The sequence below is a fragment of the Grammomys surdaster genome, unplaced genomic scaffold (genome assembly GCF_004785775.1).
Source record: "Grammomys surdaster isolate TR1022 unplaced genomic scaffold, NIH_TR_1.0 125688, whole genome shotgun sequence".
Lineage (NCBI taxonomy): Eukaryota > Metazoa > Chordata > Mammalia > Rodentia > Muridae > Grammomys > Grammomys surdaster.
Genome location: NW_021620524.1, coordinates 961,529 through 978,999, shown reverse-complemented (window position 1 = coordinate 978,999; position 17,471 = coordinate 961,529). Strand labels below are relative to the sequence as shown.

Here is a 17,471-nt window from a genome sequence, read left to right as displayed (position 1 = left end):
TGCTGCTCCTAACCTTTGGGAGACAGGAGGAGAAGCAATGAGACCCTGGAAGCACTGTCTTGGTTTCTGTTTCCCTCCTGGGAGCTCTGAGTTATTTGGTTTGAAGGAAGAAGGGATGGGGGATGGCAGCAAGCACAGCTGGCTATCCCCAGCATCTGTGGGATGGTGTTTGGGCATCTGTGACATACCCAGTGGTTGAGGTTGAAGTTTGTCAGCCACCTGTCACAGGTCCCCATCACTGAAGAGTGAAGGTTCCCCCTGCTCCCTGCCGTGTGCCACTTGTTGGAGGCCATGCACAGTTTCTGAAGCATCTTTTGATTAATAGTCAGAACCTAGGCAGGGGTGGAGATCAGACTCTGAATGGAGGTTCATTGGAGAGTCTGATAGCAACACCTGATAGGACAGTTGGTCTTACCAGGCTGGGCATCTCAGTAGGTAAGGGCTACAGAGCCACAGCTAATGCCCATGGTCCACCCCTACTACCCAACCCTCTCCCCTCTCCGTTACCGCAGTCAAAAGAATGGGCAGCTGTGACCGTTTGGACTCGGAGATCACCCTTTCCCATTCTGGCTGCGTTGAGGTCTTTGTCTCATGTTGAGTTATTATCAAAATTTCTTAGCTTCAGGGGATCTGGGGTCATTTAGGAGCCACATTAGAAGTGAGACAGAAGCTGGGTGGTGGTGGCGCGCGCCTTTAATCCCAGCATTTGGGAGGCAGAGGCAGGTGGATTTCTGAGTTCGAGGCCAGCCTGGTCTACAGTGCGAGTTCCAGGACAGCCAGAACTATACAGAGAAACCTTGTCTCGAAAAAACAAAAAATCGAAAAAACAAAAAAAACAAAAAACAAAAAAAAAAAAAACAAAAAACCCAAACAAACTGCTAAAAAAAGAAGAAGTGAGATGGAGTGCTCCTTTAACCCAGACTGGGTGCTCAGGGATGTGTCCACCTGTGTGCTCCTGGGCCCTGTCCACCATAGGTGATGCTTCCTGATGCCTCCTCAAACCTCATCACCCAAAGTCCTCTGTCATTTCCATTGTGTGGATGAGAAAAATGAGGTTGATGCCGCATCCCTCGGAGGACTGGAAAGAACTCTCCCAGCTCAGAATGGCTCTACTTTCTCCCACCCCTGTTCCTTTCCAGGCAGTCAGCATTTGTGGAGCAGGATGGAAAGCTGCTGTCCTGTCTTCGTCTCCCATTCCGGGTTGGGAGTTTGTTGGAACTGGGTTTTGTGCTCTGTGTATGCAGATGGTGAGTCCTGTGCCCCAAGATCAGGTTGCAGCATATTGACCAATGTGCTGTAAAGAATGCTCCCCAATAACCTCTGATTGGATAATAAAAGGTTAGAGCCTGTGACTGGGCAGGAGAGAGAAGAAGGTGGAACTTGAGATGAGTAGGGGGGGTCTCAGCTAGGCACCAGGAGGAAGAAGGTAGAGGAAGGAGGAGGTCCCCATGAGGGAGGATGGACAGCGAGGATGGGTCGTGAGCTCGTGGCCAAGAGAAAATCGCTCTGAGGACACACACGGGGCAGAGCAAACACGGCAAGATTCAGTTGGCAAGTAACATGGGGCTTATGGATAGGATGTTATAATAGTCTCAGAATCTGTCCGGTTTAAGCTTACAGTTTGTTAATAAAAACACCAGGTTTCTGTGTCTTTTTTTTTTTGGGGGGGGGGAGGAGAAGCTATACAGGCTAAAGTGGGGCAGAAACGCCTCCCCTAAAATCACTTCTATAGGAGATGAGGGGTGACAGAGCAGGGAAGTGTCAGTGCCTATATCTGGCTTTGTTGCAGGGCCCTGACCACAGGGGAAAACGGAAGTTCGGGGAGGTTGACAGCCTTGCCCAAGATCCCCGGTAAGTCCAAGGTGCCTGGGTTTAGCTTCCCAACCAGGGGAGAGAGCTGCCACAGCCACACAATAGCCCAGGCTTAGGCACGAGCAGAGTGTGGTGGTTTGAATGAGGTGAAAGTCTGAGGCAGGCAGCAGGATCCCTGGGTGCATGGGGTGCGGTGGGGGCGTGTGCCACCCGGCAGTAGGCGCAGGCCAGCAGGCCAGGGCCTGGAGGGCAAAAGGTCTCATTCTCAGAGATAGCGAGGAGGACGTTGCCACTCTTTTGCCAGAATCATAGAAGGAGCCCACAGCCTTGGGAGGGGGTAAGTGGAGGGTAGAATGGGATGCAGAGGTGGGCAGCCCCGGTCCGAGGGCGCGAAGAGAACAGTGAGAAGGTCCGCGTTGGGTGGGGTCCGCGCCCTGGGCGCCTATAGAGCGAGTTCCGGCCTGGTTTCCCTGTTAAGTGGAGAATAGCAGTGTCCGCGCCGTCGGGGCTCAGCGGTCAGGGCGCCCCCTCCGGTAGCGGCGCGGGGTCCGGGTGGGGAGGGCAGGGGCGGCGCCAGGCAGCGGTGACGTGCGCGGGGGACGTGCCGCGCGACGGATGAGAGCACTTAAAGTCGCCCCCGGCTCGGCGCCGGGCAGCCGAGGCGGACAGAGGTGGACACAGCAGCTGACGGTAACAGGTAGGCGCGGCGGGATGCTTGGCGCGCGGAGCGAGACTGGGACCCTCCCTCCAGTCGCCCAGGGGTTGGGGGCCTTCGATCATCAGGTGCCGGATCCCGACCTGGAGCTCCTGGCCTCTGATCCTCTCCCCTCCTGGTTCTCCAGCCTGGTTCTCTCTTGACTTGGAGAATCCTCTCACTACTGCGGCTCCACCAAAGAGCCCCGAGCAGCCAGTCGCGCGCTTGCATCCTGTTTCCCTGCTCTCGTAGAAGCCTATCTATCCATCCGGTAGCCCTCGGGGACTGGGCTTCATCCAGGAGGCAGCTGCCCCGGGCGACCAAACGTCCAGAGTATAAATAGCTCGGCCCAAGAGGGTTGGAGGGTGGCAGGACGGCCGGGCCGGGGAGCCTGGGCTATATTTGGTGGGAATGCTACAGCCTTCTTGGATCCCCAAATCTCCAGCGGGCGTCAGCAGGCCGCCCGGAGAGAGGGACACGTGCGCTTCGGAATGGTGCCAGGTTGGGGGAGGAATGCCCTCGGGTCTCCTTTCATCTTTTTACATCTACCTTTACTACCGTCTTAAACTCATTAACCCTCACCCAGCCACTACTATTAGCTCAAACTAGACATATGAAAGTGGGATTTCCCTACAGAATGCGCTCGGTTTGCTCTATTCCTCATCCCGTAGGAAAACAAGGCACGCGGCCTCAGTTTTCTTACCTGAAAAGTGGGTTGACTAGGCGCCTGCCTGCCTGAATGCTGGTCCAGTCAACAGACAGGCTCAAGTGCAAGGAAAGCCGTTAACTCTGGACTGCTGATAAGTGCTTGGAATCTGGGTGACCAGCAAGAGGGTCGCAGGGTCCCGGCGACAGGAACACTTTCTGTGACGATCTGAGTCAGGGCAACAGGTTGGTCTGAAAGACAATAAACAGCAAGGCCTGCCCCCATACAACACGGACTCATTAGCTTTCCCAAAGCTGGGGGTGGATTCTGTAAGAGCAGGTTATCCCCGAGGGCTCGCAGCATCATTCCACAGGCCCAAAAGTTGGCTGGAGTCCAGTGAATGCTGGGTCTGTCGGTGTTGAGGAATGAGGACAGTCCTGAAAGTGTGGGGACTCACTTAGGATGAGCAGCGACTAGTGCACGGTTAAGATGGTGTGCAATGGATGGGTCTACCTCTCGAGGGGCGTTGATGACACTACCGAGGTACGTGTGGCCCCTTCTTGACAAGGACTTTGTGGTGTCGACATAACCTTGAATAACCTGTGGTTTGGTTCCAAGATGGACTTGCACACATCATTAGTGACCTTGGGCAGGGCTTGCTCCCCATAAAAAACGATCTCACTGCTTGGATGCCTAAATTTGGAGGGGCAGCGAGTAGAAAGCACAGTCGGTCTCTTAGAACCGTGGAAGGGGCCAATGCGTGGGACCCCATAGTATGCCGGTTTTCCGGGACTCTAGGGGCCAGTCCTGCAGTGAACTGGTCAGGAAGGGGAGGGCTGGTGAGGGCCAAAAGCAGACGGCACCTTGGGGCCCTATGCGGGACTTTCTGGATGGTTGGTGTTAAGCAATTGGAGACGTCTCTGGACCAGGCCTTGGTCCACCTGGCACTGTGCACTGGCTCAGGAGCAGGTCAGGAATGGAGACCGCCCTAGCGGCCAGAGCAGACTTCTGGCCGTTGTTCCCATCAGTGAAATGGGCCATGAAGGGGTAGATGGATAATGAACTGAGAGACCCGCAGCTCATCTCAGCATCTCAGAGGCTCTGCGGCGCGCCCCCGCTCGCTTCCGTGAAGGGCAGAATGAACTGGCCTGCCATGCAAGCGAATCTGCGGGTGAGTCGTAGGTCTCTCAGGGCATGGGGCGCCGTGTGCTGCAAGTACGGTAGAAGCAGAGGAAGACCGCCTACTTCAGGCAATACGGCGGCGGCTCCTCCCTTGGCGCGGTCACGTCCCCCACGTCCCGAGGCCGCTTGGGCGGAGCTTCCTTCCCATCCCGACCCTAGCCCGACCCACTGAACCCCGCCCAGGTCGACTGGACCACTACCTCCAGTCGGTTGCCGCCCTCTGATCCAAGCCCCACCTCCACCCATACCTCAGCCATCTCCAGTCCTATTTCCTCTTTGCCAGACAGTGATGGGAGTTGGGGGGGGCGCTTATGACACCCCCTTACCTTTAGCCTTAGGTCCTGACTTTAGGGAGGAGCACTGCATGGGAATCGAGGGCTCCTTAAGATAGATACCCTTGTGGAGGAGTGGCCTGCGCAATGCTCAGCAGGCCTTGGTGGAACTTTGCATAGAAGGGTCTCCCACAGAAAACTGGAGCAGGTCTCTAGGGCTGCCCCATTTTGTGACAGCCAAGGGTCCTCACAAGAGGAGGGATCTCAGGGCTGAGGTGGGGTGGTGGTTGGCTCTGGGCAAGAGTGTCTATTTTGGCAAACAAAGCCAGTATTTCTATCCCACTGATCCCTGCGAAGTTGATGTGAGCTGACAGGACAACGTGCAGGGGAGCTAGGCACGCATTGGAGGCTGGGCAGGCCAGCAGAGACAGGATGGAGAGCCAGGCAAGGCCGTGGCCCATCTTCTGTCCATGGAGGCCTCTCTAGAAAAATCCCTTTTCCATGTTATACCTTTGCACACGGTGGGCTCAAAGCTTAGGGCTCAGAGAGGAGAGGCACATTGCTACACCTTTTTTGTACAATGGTGGGGTGGGGGAGGGAACTTGGAAGGGGGGGTCTTTCAGCAACCTCCTGCCCCTGCCACCCCGAGATACTGGGTGCTGGCCTCAACTGGCTGTTTACTTGTTCTTTGGGTATCTGCAGGGCAACACACGGGATGGAGTTGCCTTAGTTCCTGCCGCCTATTTTGACCACAAAGGCAGGGGGCCAAGGCTGGTCCCTCCTCTGGTAACAGGCACTTAATGGGCACCTGGTCTGCCTTCCTTGAGCTGGTAGTCCAGGTCCTTCCCCGGCTGGCGGAAGGGGTGAAGTCCAGGCCCTCAGATACAAAGAGCTGTTCCAGAGGACTTCCATGTACCTGTGTCATAGGCCACAGCCAGTGGTTAGGGTTTCCATCGGCCTCTAAGTGGCCAGCCCTCAGGAGCACCCCGGAGCCTCTCTTGACCCAGCCCCCATCCCCAGATCAGTTTTCTGTGACCTGGAGGCTGAGTTATTTCTGGGAGGCTTCACATGCTTCCCTGGGAGGGTAAATGTCACTGAAAGGCCAGATAGCTAGGGTGTGCCCATGTGATGTGCTGTTGGAGGTGGGGCCCTCGTGGATATAGGCAAGGAAGCTCTAGGGTTAGAGCATTTTGGCCCATCCATGTTCTGTTACCCTGTGGACCTCATCCCCGAGGCAGGCTGGATATCTTAGCCTTTTTACTCTATTGGGACATGTTTAGGCCTGGTAATAAACAGCAGGCCCAATAGCAGGCTTAAACTCCACCCCTTGTTGGGAAATTGTGATCTCCCTGTAAAGTCTCCCTCTGCAAGGTCTCTGGTGACAGGCTGGGGTGGGCACTGGTGAGGTGCTATTAAGGTAGTTAGCGCCCGGGCTGGGTAAGGATGTCGTGGGGGCTGGGCTTCAGAGAGGAGCTTCCTGTCTTTGTGCCATCATCTCCTGGCACTAAAGGTGGCCCTCCTTGTTTGTGTAAGTCTTACATGGCAGCCATAGGTCAGAAAAGTCCCAGAATAGGTACTCTTTTAGCCCTGATTGCCCTTCAGGACCGTAGTTCAGAGGGCACCTCATCTACAGCAGGTAATTATGTCCCCGCTTCCGACCCCTATGGATTCTGAGAGCTCCAGCTAGGGCCAACCTTTGTAATAAGCAAAGGTAGAGAGACTTCAAAAGGCTGAGATGACTGTTAGTACCTTGACAACTGCTAGGTATATCTGATAAGAGGCCAGAAGCTCAAGCCTGGGAGCCCCAGCTCCTCTGTGGGGGCCTTAAGGTGTCCAGAGCTAGGCTGGTGCTCACTGCTGGCTCTGGGCATGCTCTCCTTCTTGTTTCACAGGGAAACTGGATTTTATTTTTTAACATCTTAATTTATTTTGTGAACATGGGGGAGTGCGGGGATGGGGTGGGGCACAGGAACGTATGTGCCTGTGTGTGTATGCCGTTGCTTGTGGAGGTCGGAGGACAACCTGCAGGGGTGGGTCCGCTCTCTTCTTCCATCATGTAGGTCATGGGGATTGAACCCAGGTTGTCAGTCTCAGTTGAAGGTGTCTTTACCCAGTGATCCATCTTGCCCACCCTGGATTTATTTTAAAGAGTGCAACAGAATTAATTTCAGCACTTAGAGTCAGGAGAATTCAAGGCCATTTAGGGCTACATAGTGAAATACTGTCTATACACACAGATACACACAGACACACACAGTGAAATACTGTCTACACACACACATACACACAGTGAAATACTGTCCACACACACACACACACACACACACACACACACACACACACACACAGAGTGAAATACTGTCTACACATACACAGACAAAAAAGGCAACAAACTTCTGTAAGTCCACAATCTGAACCCCCCACAGAATTGGCCATGCCGGGGGTGGGGGGCACCCTCTCCATGACCACTCCTTAAATTCTGGGCCCGCAGAGATCCTCATGTTTTCTGTCTTTTGGCTTCATCTCTAAATGGTATATCCCTAAAATGTACCCGCTCCAGTTTTTAAAGATTCCCTTTTAAATAATCTTGAGGGCCTTTCAAAGTCAGGGCTAATGGAGAAGAGGTGCCTGGGGCTCACTTGGGGCTCCCACTGAGCATGTCCTGTCAGTGAGTCTTGGAAGGGGATGCTCAGGTTGGGCCGTGGCCAGATGGTCAGATGTGGGGTGCAGCCTTCGAAGGCTGGTGTGCATTCCTAGCAGAGCTGCCTGTTGTCTCTGAACTTCAGGGAGACCTGGATAGAGTCACACTGGGCTTCCTAGGACAGTCTAGTTTAGCACACCTGTGTCCCAATCACAGGACTGCTCACAGGAGAAAGCCAGCAAAGGGGCAGGGGCAGGGCTGGAGCCCAGAGGTCCAGGCTCAGCGCTCCCAGGGTGAGCAGCCAAGGTGGGAAGGTCACCTGGTCAGGAGTTTACATTTCAGCGATAGCTGCCCTTATACACATCATGGCTTAATTTTTCTCCCCAGAGTACTGTCTGGCAGCACACCATTTGTGGAGAGAGACGAGTAGGCTGGACTGAACACAAAGGTCAGAGGCCGCCCTCGCTGCAGCTCAATTCTTGGTGAGATGGGGGATGAGGCTAACCTCTGGGACTGGGAGAATACTGACTAGGGTGCGATTAGTCAAACAGAAGCTTGGTCTTAGCTTTCGGACTTGTTTGTCTCACATCGATTAGGCCCTGAAATTCATGAGAAGGGAAGTTAGGGCTGGGTGGGTGTGGGGTTTGGGTCAGCCTGTTTCCACAGACTGGGCTATGAGCTGCTGCCATGGCTGTTTTCTCCTCAATCTTAGACCTTCCCAGAATTCATCAGCATCATTTCAGCTTCTCCCCAAATCCAATGCCCCAGATTGTTCCAGGCAGAGTTACAGCCGCTAAGCTCTACCCAGGGAAACTGGGAAGCGAGCTCCCCTCAGACACCACAGCCTGCTTCATCATCTGCCTCTCCCAGTCAGCCAGTGGAATCCAGAGAGGCCAAGGATCCAGCAAAGCTCCTCAGGGAATAGGAAAGTAGGGTGGGCAGAGTGCTGGATATCCATCCTAGACATTCTAGTGGAGGATTTAAGGGTGTGCCCTAAAAGGGACAGGAGGTACAGGTTACTGCCAAGGCTACTGTGTGGGCACAGTGTCTACCCGGCATGAGTTCAGAAGACGCTGGCTAGGCTGACTTCTTGGGGTCTGCTCTTCCCAGGAAGTAATGTAGAATCCTGCTTGAGCCCAGAGCCACATGTACTTTATATCCACCTGTGTGGAGACAGGCAACTGAATAAGGGGTCTAGACAGCTTCCCAAGGTACCAGTTAATGGGAGCCAGGGGTGGGAGGCCTGAGCCAGCAAGAGCAGGCTGCCCATGGCTGAGCTGCTGCGGGAGCAGCCAGGTGCCAATGCTGGCACTCTCCAGGTGCCTCGCCTGTTTCTGACCCCACTCTCCTCTGCTGGGCTGTGGCCGAGATGGTTACCCTGGCAACCCGAGTCATCCACGTTTCTTTTCTCTCAGGTGAGACCAGCCCTCCTGGCTATGGGAGGAGCTGTGGTAGACGAGGGTCCCACCGGCATCAAGGCCCCTGATGGGGGCTGGGGCTGGGCTGTTCTCTTCGGCTGTTTCATCATCACCGGCTTCTCCTATGCCTTCCCCAAGGCAGTCAGCGTCTTTTTCAAGGAGCTCATGCATGAGTTTGGGATTGGCTACAGTGACACAGCCTGGATCTCCTCCATCCTGCTGGCTATGCTGTATGGGACAGGTAAGGTGGGACCCACAGGGAGCACAGGGGAATGGGTAAAATCTCGGAGTAGGTGATCTTGCCGGAAAGCTACAGTTTCTCTAAGTGCGTAAGTTGTGTGGTCAGGCTCCACAGGCAGTTCCTTCAAAGATGGTTGATGCCTGTTGCAACCTGTTTAGGCAATGTGAGAAGCTGAGCTCTGGTCAGTGTCCATGAGTCAGTGCTTGGCACAGGGCCTGACATATTCTGGTGGGCAGGGAGAGGGCAGAGCCAGGCTGGAGGCCTGGGCCTGCCCTCAAGCTACCGTCTTCACACAGGCCCGCTCTGCAGTGTGTGTGTGAACCGCTTTGGCTGCCGGCCTGTCATGCTTGTGGGTGGCCTCTTTGCATCCCTGGGAATGGTGGCTGCCTCCTTCTGCAGAAGCATTATCCAGATCTACCTCACCACAGGGGTCATCACTGGTGAGTCTTGGACCTGCAGACCTCAGGGTGTTAGGAGAGATGAGTGGGCTGTGGGACTTCTGCTCATCTGTCCCCAGTTTGGGGGGAAAGTTAAGGGCTGTTGGGCCCCTGGGCTGTATCCTTCCCTCCCAGATGGCACAATAGTCTATGACAGCAGTGATACAGTCCTGCTGGGGGTGAGTGGCCAGTGTCTGAGGTCCTGGATGTTGAGACCCATTAGATGCTCATCTTCATCTGCAATGGAGCCCATGTCCAGGGAAGCTGAGGCATGGACAAAGGTCTGGGGAGACACAGGGGTCTAAGCTGCCTTGCTTGGGAATCTGAGTCACGAGGTCTTACACTGCCTTCCCTGCAAGTCTTGGTCATGGGGTTTAACTGCACCCTCCTTAGAGGTCTGGGGTTTCACACTGCCTTCTCTGTAGGCTTGGGTCCCAGGGTCTCACACTGGCTTCCCTGGAAGTCTGGGGGGGTCTTACACTGTCCTCTCTTACAGGCTTGGGTCTGGCTCTCAACTTCCAGCCCTCCCTCATCATGCTGAATCGGTACTTCAACAAGCGTCGCCCTATGGCCAATGGGCTGGCAGCGGCAGGCAGTCCAGTGTTCCTTTGTGCACTGTCTCCACTGGGGCAGTTGCTCCAGGACCACTATGGCTGGCGGGGTGGCTTCCTCATCCTGGGGGGCCTGCTGCTCAACTGCTGTGTGTGTGCTGCGCTCATGAGACCACTGGTGGCACCCCAGGCGGGTGGAGGGACCGAGCCCCGTGGACCCCAGCGGCCGTCTCAGCGCCTGCTAGACCTGAGTGTCTTCCGAGACCGTGGCTTCCTCATCTATGCTGTGGCTGCCTCAGTCATGGTGCTAGGGCTCTTTGTGCCTCCGGTCTTTGTGGTGAGCTATGCTAAGGATATGGGTGTGCCCGACACAAAGGCCGCCTTCCTTCTCACCATCCTGGGCTTCATCGACATCTTTGCCAGGCCCACGGCTGGTTTCATAACAGGGCTCAAGAAGGTGCGGCCCTACTCTGTCTACCTCTTCAGCTTTGCCATGTTTTTCAATGGCTTCACTGACCTGACAGGCTCCACGGCCAGTGACTATGGTGGCCTGGTGGTCTTTTGCATCTTCTTTGGCATCTCGTATGGCATGGTGGGAGCGCTACAGTTTGAGGTGCTCATGGCTATTGTGGGTACTCAGAAGTTCTCCAGTGCCATTGGTCTCGTGCTGCTGTTGGAGGCTGTGGCTGTGCTCATCGGACCCCCGTCAGGAGGTGAGTGCTGCTGGCAGGGGAGACTAGGACAGGGCAAGGTCTGGCCTCCCTGAGGAGGGGCTTCTCACCCCCTTCCTCTCATACCCTACTTTAGGAGACTGGGGCCAGCAGGTGTCAGCAGCTAAGAGCTGGCTCTGAGCCAGGGCAGGCATAAACTTGACACCTCTACACACAGGGCCTGGCCATTTCCTCAGAAGTCTGCATACCACGCGGGAAGCTTTCAAGGGAATGGGGCAATGTTTGCTATGTTGGTCCTTTTACTTTTTAAAGACTAGCTGGAAAACAAAAACAAAAACGACAACAACAAAAAAAACACTCCATTGAAATTCAGAATGGTTTGGGCTGGAGAGGGCAGCCTAGCCATCCTGGACTAGGGACTCTTATAGCCCTATCTGACTGACTTACACCCTCTGGTTCCTTCTTTCTCCCAGAATGGTCTTGGGGGTCCTCAATTAATAGATATAAAGGGGCTTGGTAAGCCAGTCACAGACTGGGACGGGGGTGTGTGTGCAAATCCTCAAGACCACATCTATCTATCCTTTTTGATTCAGTCTTTGTTCCCATGGGGAGAAGAAAGAAGAGACTAGAGAGGGCTGGGTGGGTGGGTGCCACTAGGGATGGAGTTCAAGACAGGGTGACTGCATGTCTGAGGCATTTCCTCAATGCAGGAGATGGAACCCTGGCCCAGGGTGGAGGCAGGGTACTCCCTGGAGCTTCTAGTGACCCGGGTCTTCTTTGCAGGAAAGCTGCTGGACGCCACAAAAGTTTACAAGTATGTGTTCATCCTGGCGGGGGCTGAGGTGCTCACCTCCTCCCTTGTGCTGCTGCTGGGCAACTTCTTCTGCATCGGGAAGAGGAAGAGGCCCGAGGTGACAAAGCCTGAGGAGGTGGCCTCAGAGGAGAAGCTCCATAAGCCCCCTGTGGACGTGAGGGTGGACTCGAGGGAGGTAGAGCACTTCCTGAAGGCGGAGCCTGAGAAAAATGGGGAGGTGGTTCATACCCCGGAAACCAGCGTGTGAGCTGCCTGGCCGGGCGGGCGGGCGGGCAGGGAGCAGGGAAGAGGTCCAGAGACTGGCAACGCTCATATTTATTTCACAAACAGGACCAGCTGAGGCGGGGCCATCGGCTCAGCTCTTGGCTGCCTGGTCAGCGGGTCAGTGTTTTGCGGGGAGAGGTGGCGGGGTGGGAACCGCGTCATTCCAAAGTGGATCTGCGGTGAAGCCAAGGAAGCCCCACAGTTACCAGCCGCCTATACCGGGGACCCAGCCTGCTGAGCCCAAGCAGCCTGTGGCTCCCCACCCCCACCCCCCACTGTGGCCAAGCACCTAGAAACCCACACTTAGGAGACAACACGACTTTAATCAGAGGGCAGGGCTGGGACAGGCTGGCAGGTGGGCACTGCCTGCAGGGTCCTCCCTGATCCCACCATCCTTACCCCCATCTCCAGCCCTAGTCTCCTACACTGCCAATCATCCATCTCTGTCTAGGGGACAAAGAACTCCTTCTACCTGAGAAGGCAGAAGCAGACCTGTCTGTGGGAGGAGCATCAAAGGGCCTGTCTCTAGGAGCTGTGTGGTTCTGGGCAGTGGTCTGTTCACTGAGTCCCACCTTTGTTAAATAACAAACTGCCGATTCTTACAAAGTGGTTCTGACCCTCATTAGCTCTCCCAGTTCTGCCTGCTGTAACATTCTCTGCTGCCCCTAGGGTTTGTACAGTAGCCACAGCATTCAGACAGCAGGAAGAAAAGGGAAGAGGGGAATAGCAAGGGGGGGAGCCCCATGCTAGAGAGGGGTGCCTGGGTGGCATTTGGAGGCCATGGGGAACCCCCAGGGGCGAGCTGAGATACAGCATAAGCTGTTCATTGCGTGTGGGCTTCCAACATAAGTTTCCTGCCTTCTGTTTATTCACCCCTCTGGAGGGCTGGTAAATTTCTCTATGTGGTCAGCACCTGCTGATCTCTGTTCCCCGTCCACTGTCCAGCCCATGCTCAGCACTCGGGCTTGCCCTGGGCACCTCACACCCACCTGCCCTGTGGCTGGTGGCGAAGCCCGGTCAGAGGCCGCTGGGGCCGCCTCAGTAGGTGGTACGTCGAGGGCGCTGGGGACGGCAGCGGGCACCTTGGCGGGCCGCATGCAGCCGGAGAGATGCCATGTCCCTGCTCCTCTGCAAGGAAAAGGAGGCGAGTGCTCATATCTGGGCCCAGCCTCCCACACCCCATGTCAGGTTTGGCCCTGCTCAGCTCCATCATCTGGTCTGTTTTCTGTACTAGGTGGTCAGCTGGTGGGCACTGCTGGTAGTAGCAGCGGCCACACACATCCTGGGAGTCTCATTTGCCAGCCTTACCAGAGCTAGTGGGAATGACAGGGACCCTAAGGCTTCAAGATAGCTCAACTGGCTACTAGCTGCCTCTAGAAACCAGAGGAAAAGAGGCAAAGTGGTGGCAAGTGGGTAGCCTTGTGAAGAGGCACTGGGCCTCTGGACAGTCTGCTCTACCCACTCTCAGACCCACTTAGCCCCCCCTCCTATACCCCCAGGCTTCAGCCTCCTGCTTCTAGACCCAGCTGCAGCAATTATGCAATGGAATTTTTGCTGGAGAGATCTTGGAGGGGCAGGCTCCTAGAACTATCTATACTGCTCAGACTCATCCCGGATGAGAGCAGCAGGCCATACTGCCCCCTTCCACTTGTGTCATCCCACCCAGGGCATGTGATATTTGAGAACATGAAGCAGCTAGGAAATGGCAAAAATGGGTCAGGTTTCCTACACATAGACAATTATGGATAAGATATTAGGACCATTTTTTTAGTAAAGTTGTTCTTCATAGGGGGAGACAGAGTGGGCTGGAGCCTTTATAAGGGAGATGCTGGGTGGTTCTTAGGCCTACATGTGATGGGACCCCATGGGGTAGCAGTCTCCAGGCCCTGTAAAGAGCAGCTAGTTTCATCTGTTTGCATTTCTGGGCTGGGATATTTTCCAATTGGAGAAAAGGAAACTCCCTGTCCTCAAAGTATGGCTGCTGGCGACCAACCCAAGTGATGCAAGCCAGGAAAACTTATGGCCTGTGACTGCTCCTGCAGTAGCTGAGGACATGAAAAAGAACATACTGTGAACCCTATAGGGGCTGTACTGACCACTAAGGGAAGGTTGTATTTAGGACCCTATGAAGACCCAAGCCTCAACTACAATGGAGAGGCCTGGCCATCTAGACCCACCTATAATGGCCTGCAAAGGTTCCACCATCTCTGAACCATCTCTGAACTAGTTTACAGGTTACTGCTGTCCTACCTGCTGGTCTGTCTCTCCAATCCCTGTACCCTATTCTCTGGTAGAGAAGGTGAGGATGTGGCTGACTCAGCAGCCAAGTGGACACAGATCCTACACCATCTGGAGAGTCTGGGCAGGGCTCCTGGAAGGCAGCTGCTCAGATGCCCAGGGGATTGTAGGGCCATCGAGTCTCCAGTGCAGATAATGGGCTCTTGGGTGTGCAGCTCACTCAGCTCTCGCTCCTTTCACCCTCACAGGAGGGAAAGTAGTCCCTAACACTGCAATGCCCACTTTGCCTTGCTAAAAAATTGCAGGGAGCGCTAGGCTGGGGAAGGTGCCCATGTAGACAGAGCTAGTACCCACGTTTCATCTAGCTCAGTGGTTTTCAACCTTTCTAGTTCTGTGACCCTTTAATACAGTTCCTCATGTTGTGGAGACCCCCAACCATAAAATTATTCTGTTGCTACTAAATAGCTAGTTTTGCTATTATGAGTCATAACTATTAATATTTTTGGAGACAGAGATTGTGTCCCACAGGTTAAGAAATTTTGTCCTAGCTAATGAGGGAATGGAGTGGGACAACAGATTCCCTTCTGGAATACACCAAGTGAGCCAGAAAGCCAACTTGGAATGTTCAAGGTAGAGGTAGAAAAGACTGAAGAGTAACTTGGAAGAGACAAGAGCAAGGTGGGGGTTGGGGCTAGAGGGCAGGACAGAGGGAGTTACTCTACCATGTCCATACTCCTGCATACAGGGAACTACCAAGTGGCTTTTGGTCATAAATCTTGCTAGAAATTTACTACAATTGAGCCTTAACTGGCCTACAACTGCCCAAGCTCATCAGGCTGTGGGACAGATTAGGAATTCCCAAGAGGTCAGGTTTCCAAACAGAAACAGACCTAGTTCTAGCAGCCGGATAAGACTCCTTGTCCTCTGAATAGGGTGCTGCTGTGGAAAACTCCTACATGGATTCTCCCAGTGCATGCCAGAAACTAAGGCAGCTGGACATACCCACTTGAGAAAGTCCCTTCTGGACAAGGTGAAAATCTAAGGAACTAACAGAGGCCTGTCTAGGTCAGGTACTTAGGAGGGGTGTCAGAACATCACTGAGGAAACCCATACATATATCTACTACCCATGCACGCCACAGTCCAAGAGGGAATCGTATTTCTGGCATCTGCTCCACCTAGCTTCCCAACACCCCACAAACCTGAAAATGACAAGCAGGAATATCATCCTAAAAAAGCTGGCTCTGTTGGGCTTGTAAAACCAACAACACACAGGAGGTTGACACAAGCACAAGGATTGCTCAAGAGTTCCAGGCCAGCCTAAGCTATAGAAACTACCAATCTCAGAACCCCAACCCACATCAAGTTATCTTTCAAGTGGCTTACACACTGCTGAAAGAAAGACCACACAAAGGGGAGGGAAGAAAGGTAGAAGTCATTATGAATTTATTATTTACACAATTGTTAAAGTACACAAATACAGTGGTAGTACAAACGCACAGCTCAGACTGGTCACCAAGACACAGGTTGATACACACATTCTAACTATGCTTCCTGCGAGTGACGATGGGATTACATATTGGGCAAGAACCGTCAGAGCCACACCCTGGAGGACTTCCAATGGGCCTAATCTCAGCACAACCCAACAGGGCCAGGCTGAACCTGGGCTAGTCTCAAGGCCACCCCATACCCTCCAGCACCACAGGTATCTACAAGAACACTTGCCAGGCAGGCCTGCCACTGGAGGGAGAGGATCAACTCTGATAAAGATTGCAACAAAAATCTCAAACTTGCCTGACCCTCCCAGCCTCCCTCTGTACTCCTAGACACAGTCCCAACCAAGTCAAGTCTCTGCACCCTAAAATGCTTGCAGAGTAACCAGCTCAGGATTTGGAAAGAAGCACCCACAGGCTCAGATGGCTGGCAGGCACAATTAACAGCCACATTCTGGGATGCTATCACACATCAGCAGTGTGTCCCCTAACCCTGGGCCAATGCTCAGAGCCAGGGAACTCTGGGAAGAAAGGAGAAGCCATGGTGGCACCATTAGAGCCTAAACCTCCACAGGGAGTGAGGTACCCAGCATAACTCTCTCGATAGGCTGACAGGAAAAATAAGAGATGGACCCACACACATGTACCACACCCCATTTCTCGGGGAGCTCAGGTCCTGCCGTCTCTTCATATCCGGTGCACATGGTGGGGAAGAGCATGTTGGCATCCTAACCGCCAGCGGCAGAGCAGCCCAGCCCGCAGATGTGTCCAGCTGAAGATCATGAAGCGTGTGGTACCACACCTTTCTGGAGGTGAAGGTTCTAGAGTCAGGTAGGCAGTCACCTGCTTCTTGGCACTTCAGGGTTGATCCCCTTTGGCCACTGGTCCCTCTGGGCAAACCATGGTGTCTAGGACAGCCTGCTCCCTGGCTCTGAGCAGAGAGGCAATGACAAACCCAAGTGGCAACTGCATGGGACTATTCAGTCTGTTCTGCAACTTCCCAAGTTCAAAGGCATAGAGACAACCAATCCTACCAAAACAGCAATCCTCTCCCTAGAAACCACAAACACAAGCTCAGCTTTGAACCTGGGAGCTCTCCAGCAGCCTATAGGGCTTCCAAGGTCTCAGCATGTGGGCTCTTCTGTTCCACTTCCTTCCTGTCTCCTTTGGGAAGAATGCCATGCCATGGGCTTGCTGAGGCTCTAACTGCTGAACCCTCACTCCACGGCAGTTGTGCTCCACCTGCTCTGATGACTGCAGGCATAGCAGTTTACAGTGGGAAAGAGTAAGCAAGATGCCCAAATAGGCTGATGGGAGCCCACAAGACACACACACACATACACAACTGATGAGAATTTCCTTTCCAAAGTGAACAGCACGACACGAGAAAACAAAACAAAACACACATCCTTGACACTCACATGTGCCCCTCTCTTGCCTGCCTCCATTTTACACAGAAGCTCCAAGCCAGCGTCTTAGGATTCTTTAAGGTCAACATCTTTTTTTGTTTAAGACCGCAAAAACAGACAAGAAAGAAACAATAAAAAGACAGATTTCTTTACACAGATTTAAGCCAGTAATTTTTAGCAAAATGATACAAAACTGTCTTAACCAAGTAGAAGACTGGTAGCTGCGGCGGGATCATCAGGGAGCGCAGGTCCGCCACCACTGGTGGGAGCTGAGAGGCTCTTCACAGGGAGTCGGGTTCTCTCTGCAATGGTCTCCCAGCCTCTGCTCTTCGTCCCAGCCCCATGATAACTGAGCTCACATGGGGCCACGGTGGCAGCCCCTGGCGATGGCAGCTCTTGGAGCCTGTCCATTTAGTTTGTGTTTTGATTCCCCATGTGCATCGCTGGGTGAGTGGCCTGGAGAGCTCCCGGCGTTAACATTTCGGGTTTAGACCGGGGGGCGTGTCACTAGTAAAGCCATTGGTAACAGAGTAGATCAGCCATGCATTGTCTGCCCTTCACAGCAAAAAGGAGAGTTCTCATCGGTGCACGACAGACTGAAGACCACTGGAAGCCACCCGACCGGGAATCTGTCGGAGCCAAAGCACAGTACAAGGTCAGCGTAAGGCCAGAGGAATAGGCCAGCCAGG

General features: G+C 53.9%; 2 protein-coding genes across 6 annotated transcripts in view; one reads left to right on the top strand and one right to left on the bottom strand.

Annotated features, from left to right (window-relative positions):
* The first annotated feature begins 1,820 nt into the window (after window positions 1-1,820).
* On the top strand, window positions 1,821-12,249 carry Slc16a3 (solute carrier family 16 member 3). Of its 4 annotated transcripts, none has more exons than XM_028787887.1 (6): window positions 1,821-1,851; window positions 7,635-7,729; window positions 8,663-8,906; window positions 9,203-9,346; window positions 9,840-10,607; window positions 11,349-12,249. In XM_028787887.1, the coding sequence occupies exons 3-6, from the start codon at window positions 8,684-8,686 to the stop codon at window positions 11,624-11,626; spliced, it is 1,413 nt and encodes a 470-aa protein (XP_028643720.1). In that variant the 5' UTR covers window positions 1,821-1,851; window positions 7,635-7,729; window positions 8,663-8,683; the 3' UTR covers window positions 11,627-12,249. The 4 variants fall into 4 exon arrangements, with proteins under 4 accessions (XP_028643720.1, XP_028643717.1, XP_028643718.1 ...); XM_028787884.1 differs by lacking the exon at window positions 1,821-1,851 and adding an exon at window positions 1,894-2,149; XM_028787885.1 differs by lacking the exon at window positions 1,821-1,851 and adding an exon at window positions 2,426-2,509.
* Window positions 12,250-15,303: 3,054 nt separating this feature from the next.
* Window positions 15,304-17,471, bottom strand: part of Csnk1d (casein kinase 1 delta) — a 29,030-nt gene continuing 26,862 nt past the window's right edge. For both annotated transcript variants that reach the window (XM_028787846.1, XM_028787844.1), the window contains one exon: window positions 15,304-17,411. Coding sequence is in view for 1 of the 2 variants with exons in the window: in XM_028787844.1 (XP_028643677.1) it covers window positions 17,361-17,411 (51 nt within the window). In the remaining variant the exon portion in view is untranslated. The remainder of the gene's footprint in view (window positions 17,412-17,471) is intronic.

Excerpts from the sequence above, each read along its gene's own strand:
- Slc16a3 (XM_028787887.1), top strand. The coding sequence starts at position 8,684 with ATGGGAGGAGCTGTGGTAGACGAGGGTCCCACCGGCATCAAGGCCCCT. Across the intron at positions 9,347-9,839 it reads CACCACAGGGGTCATCACTG|GCTTGGGTCTGGCTCTCAAC; the intron begins GTGAGTCTTGGA and ends CCTCTCTTACAG. Across the intron at positions 10,608-11,348 it reads CATCGGACCCCCGTCAGGAG|GAAAGCTGCTGGACGCCACA; the intron begins GTGAGTGCTGCT and ends TCTTCTTTGCAG.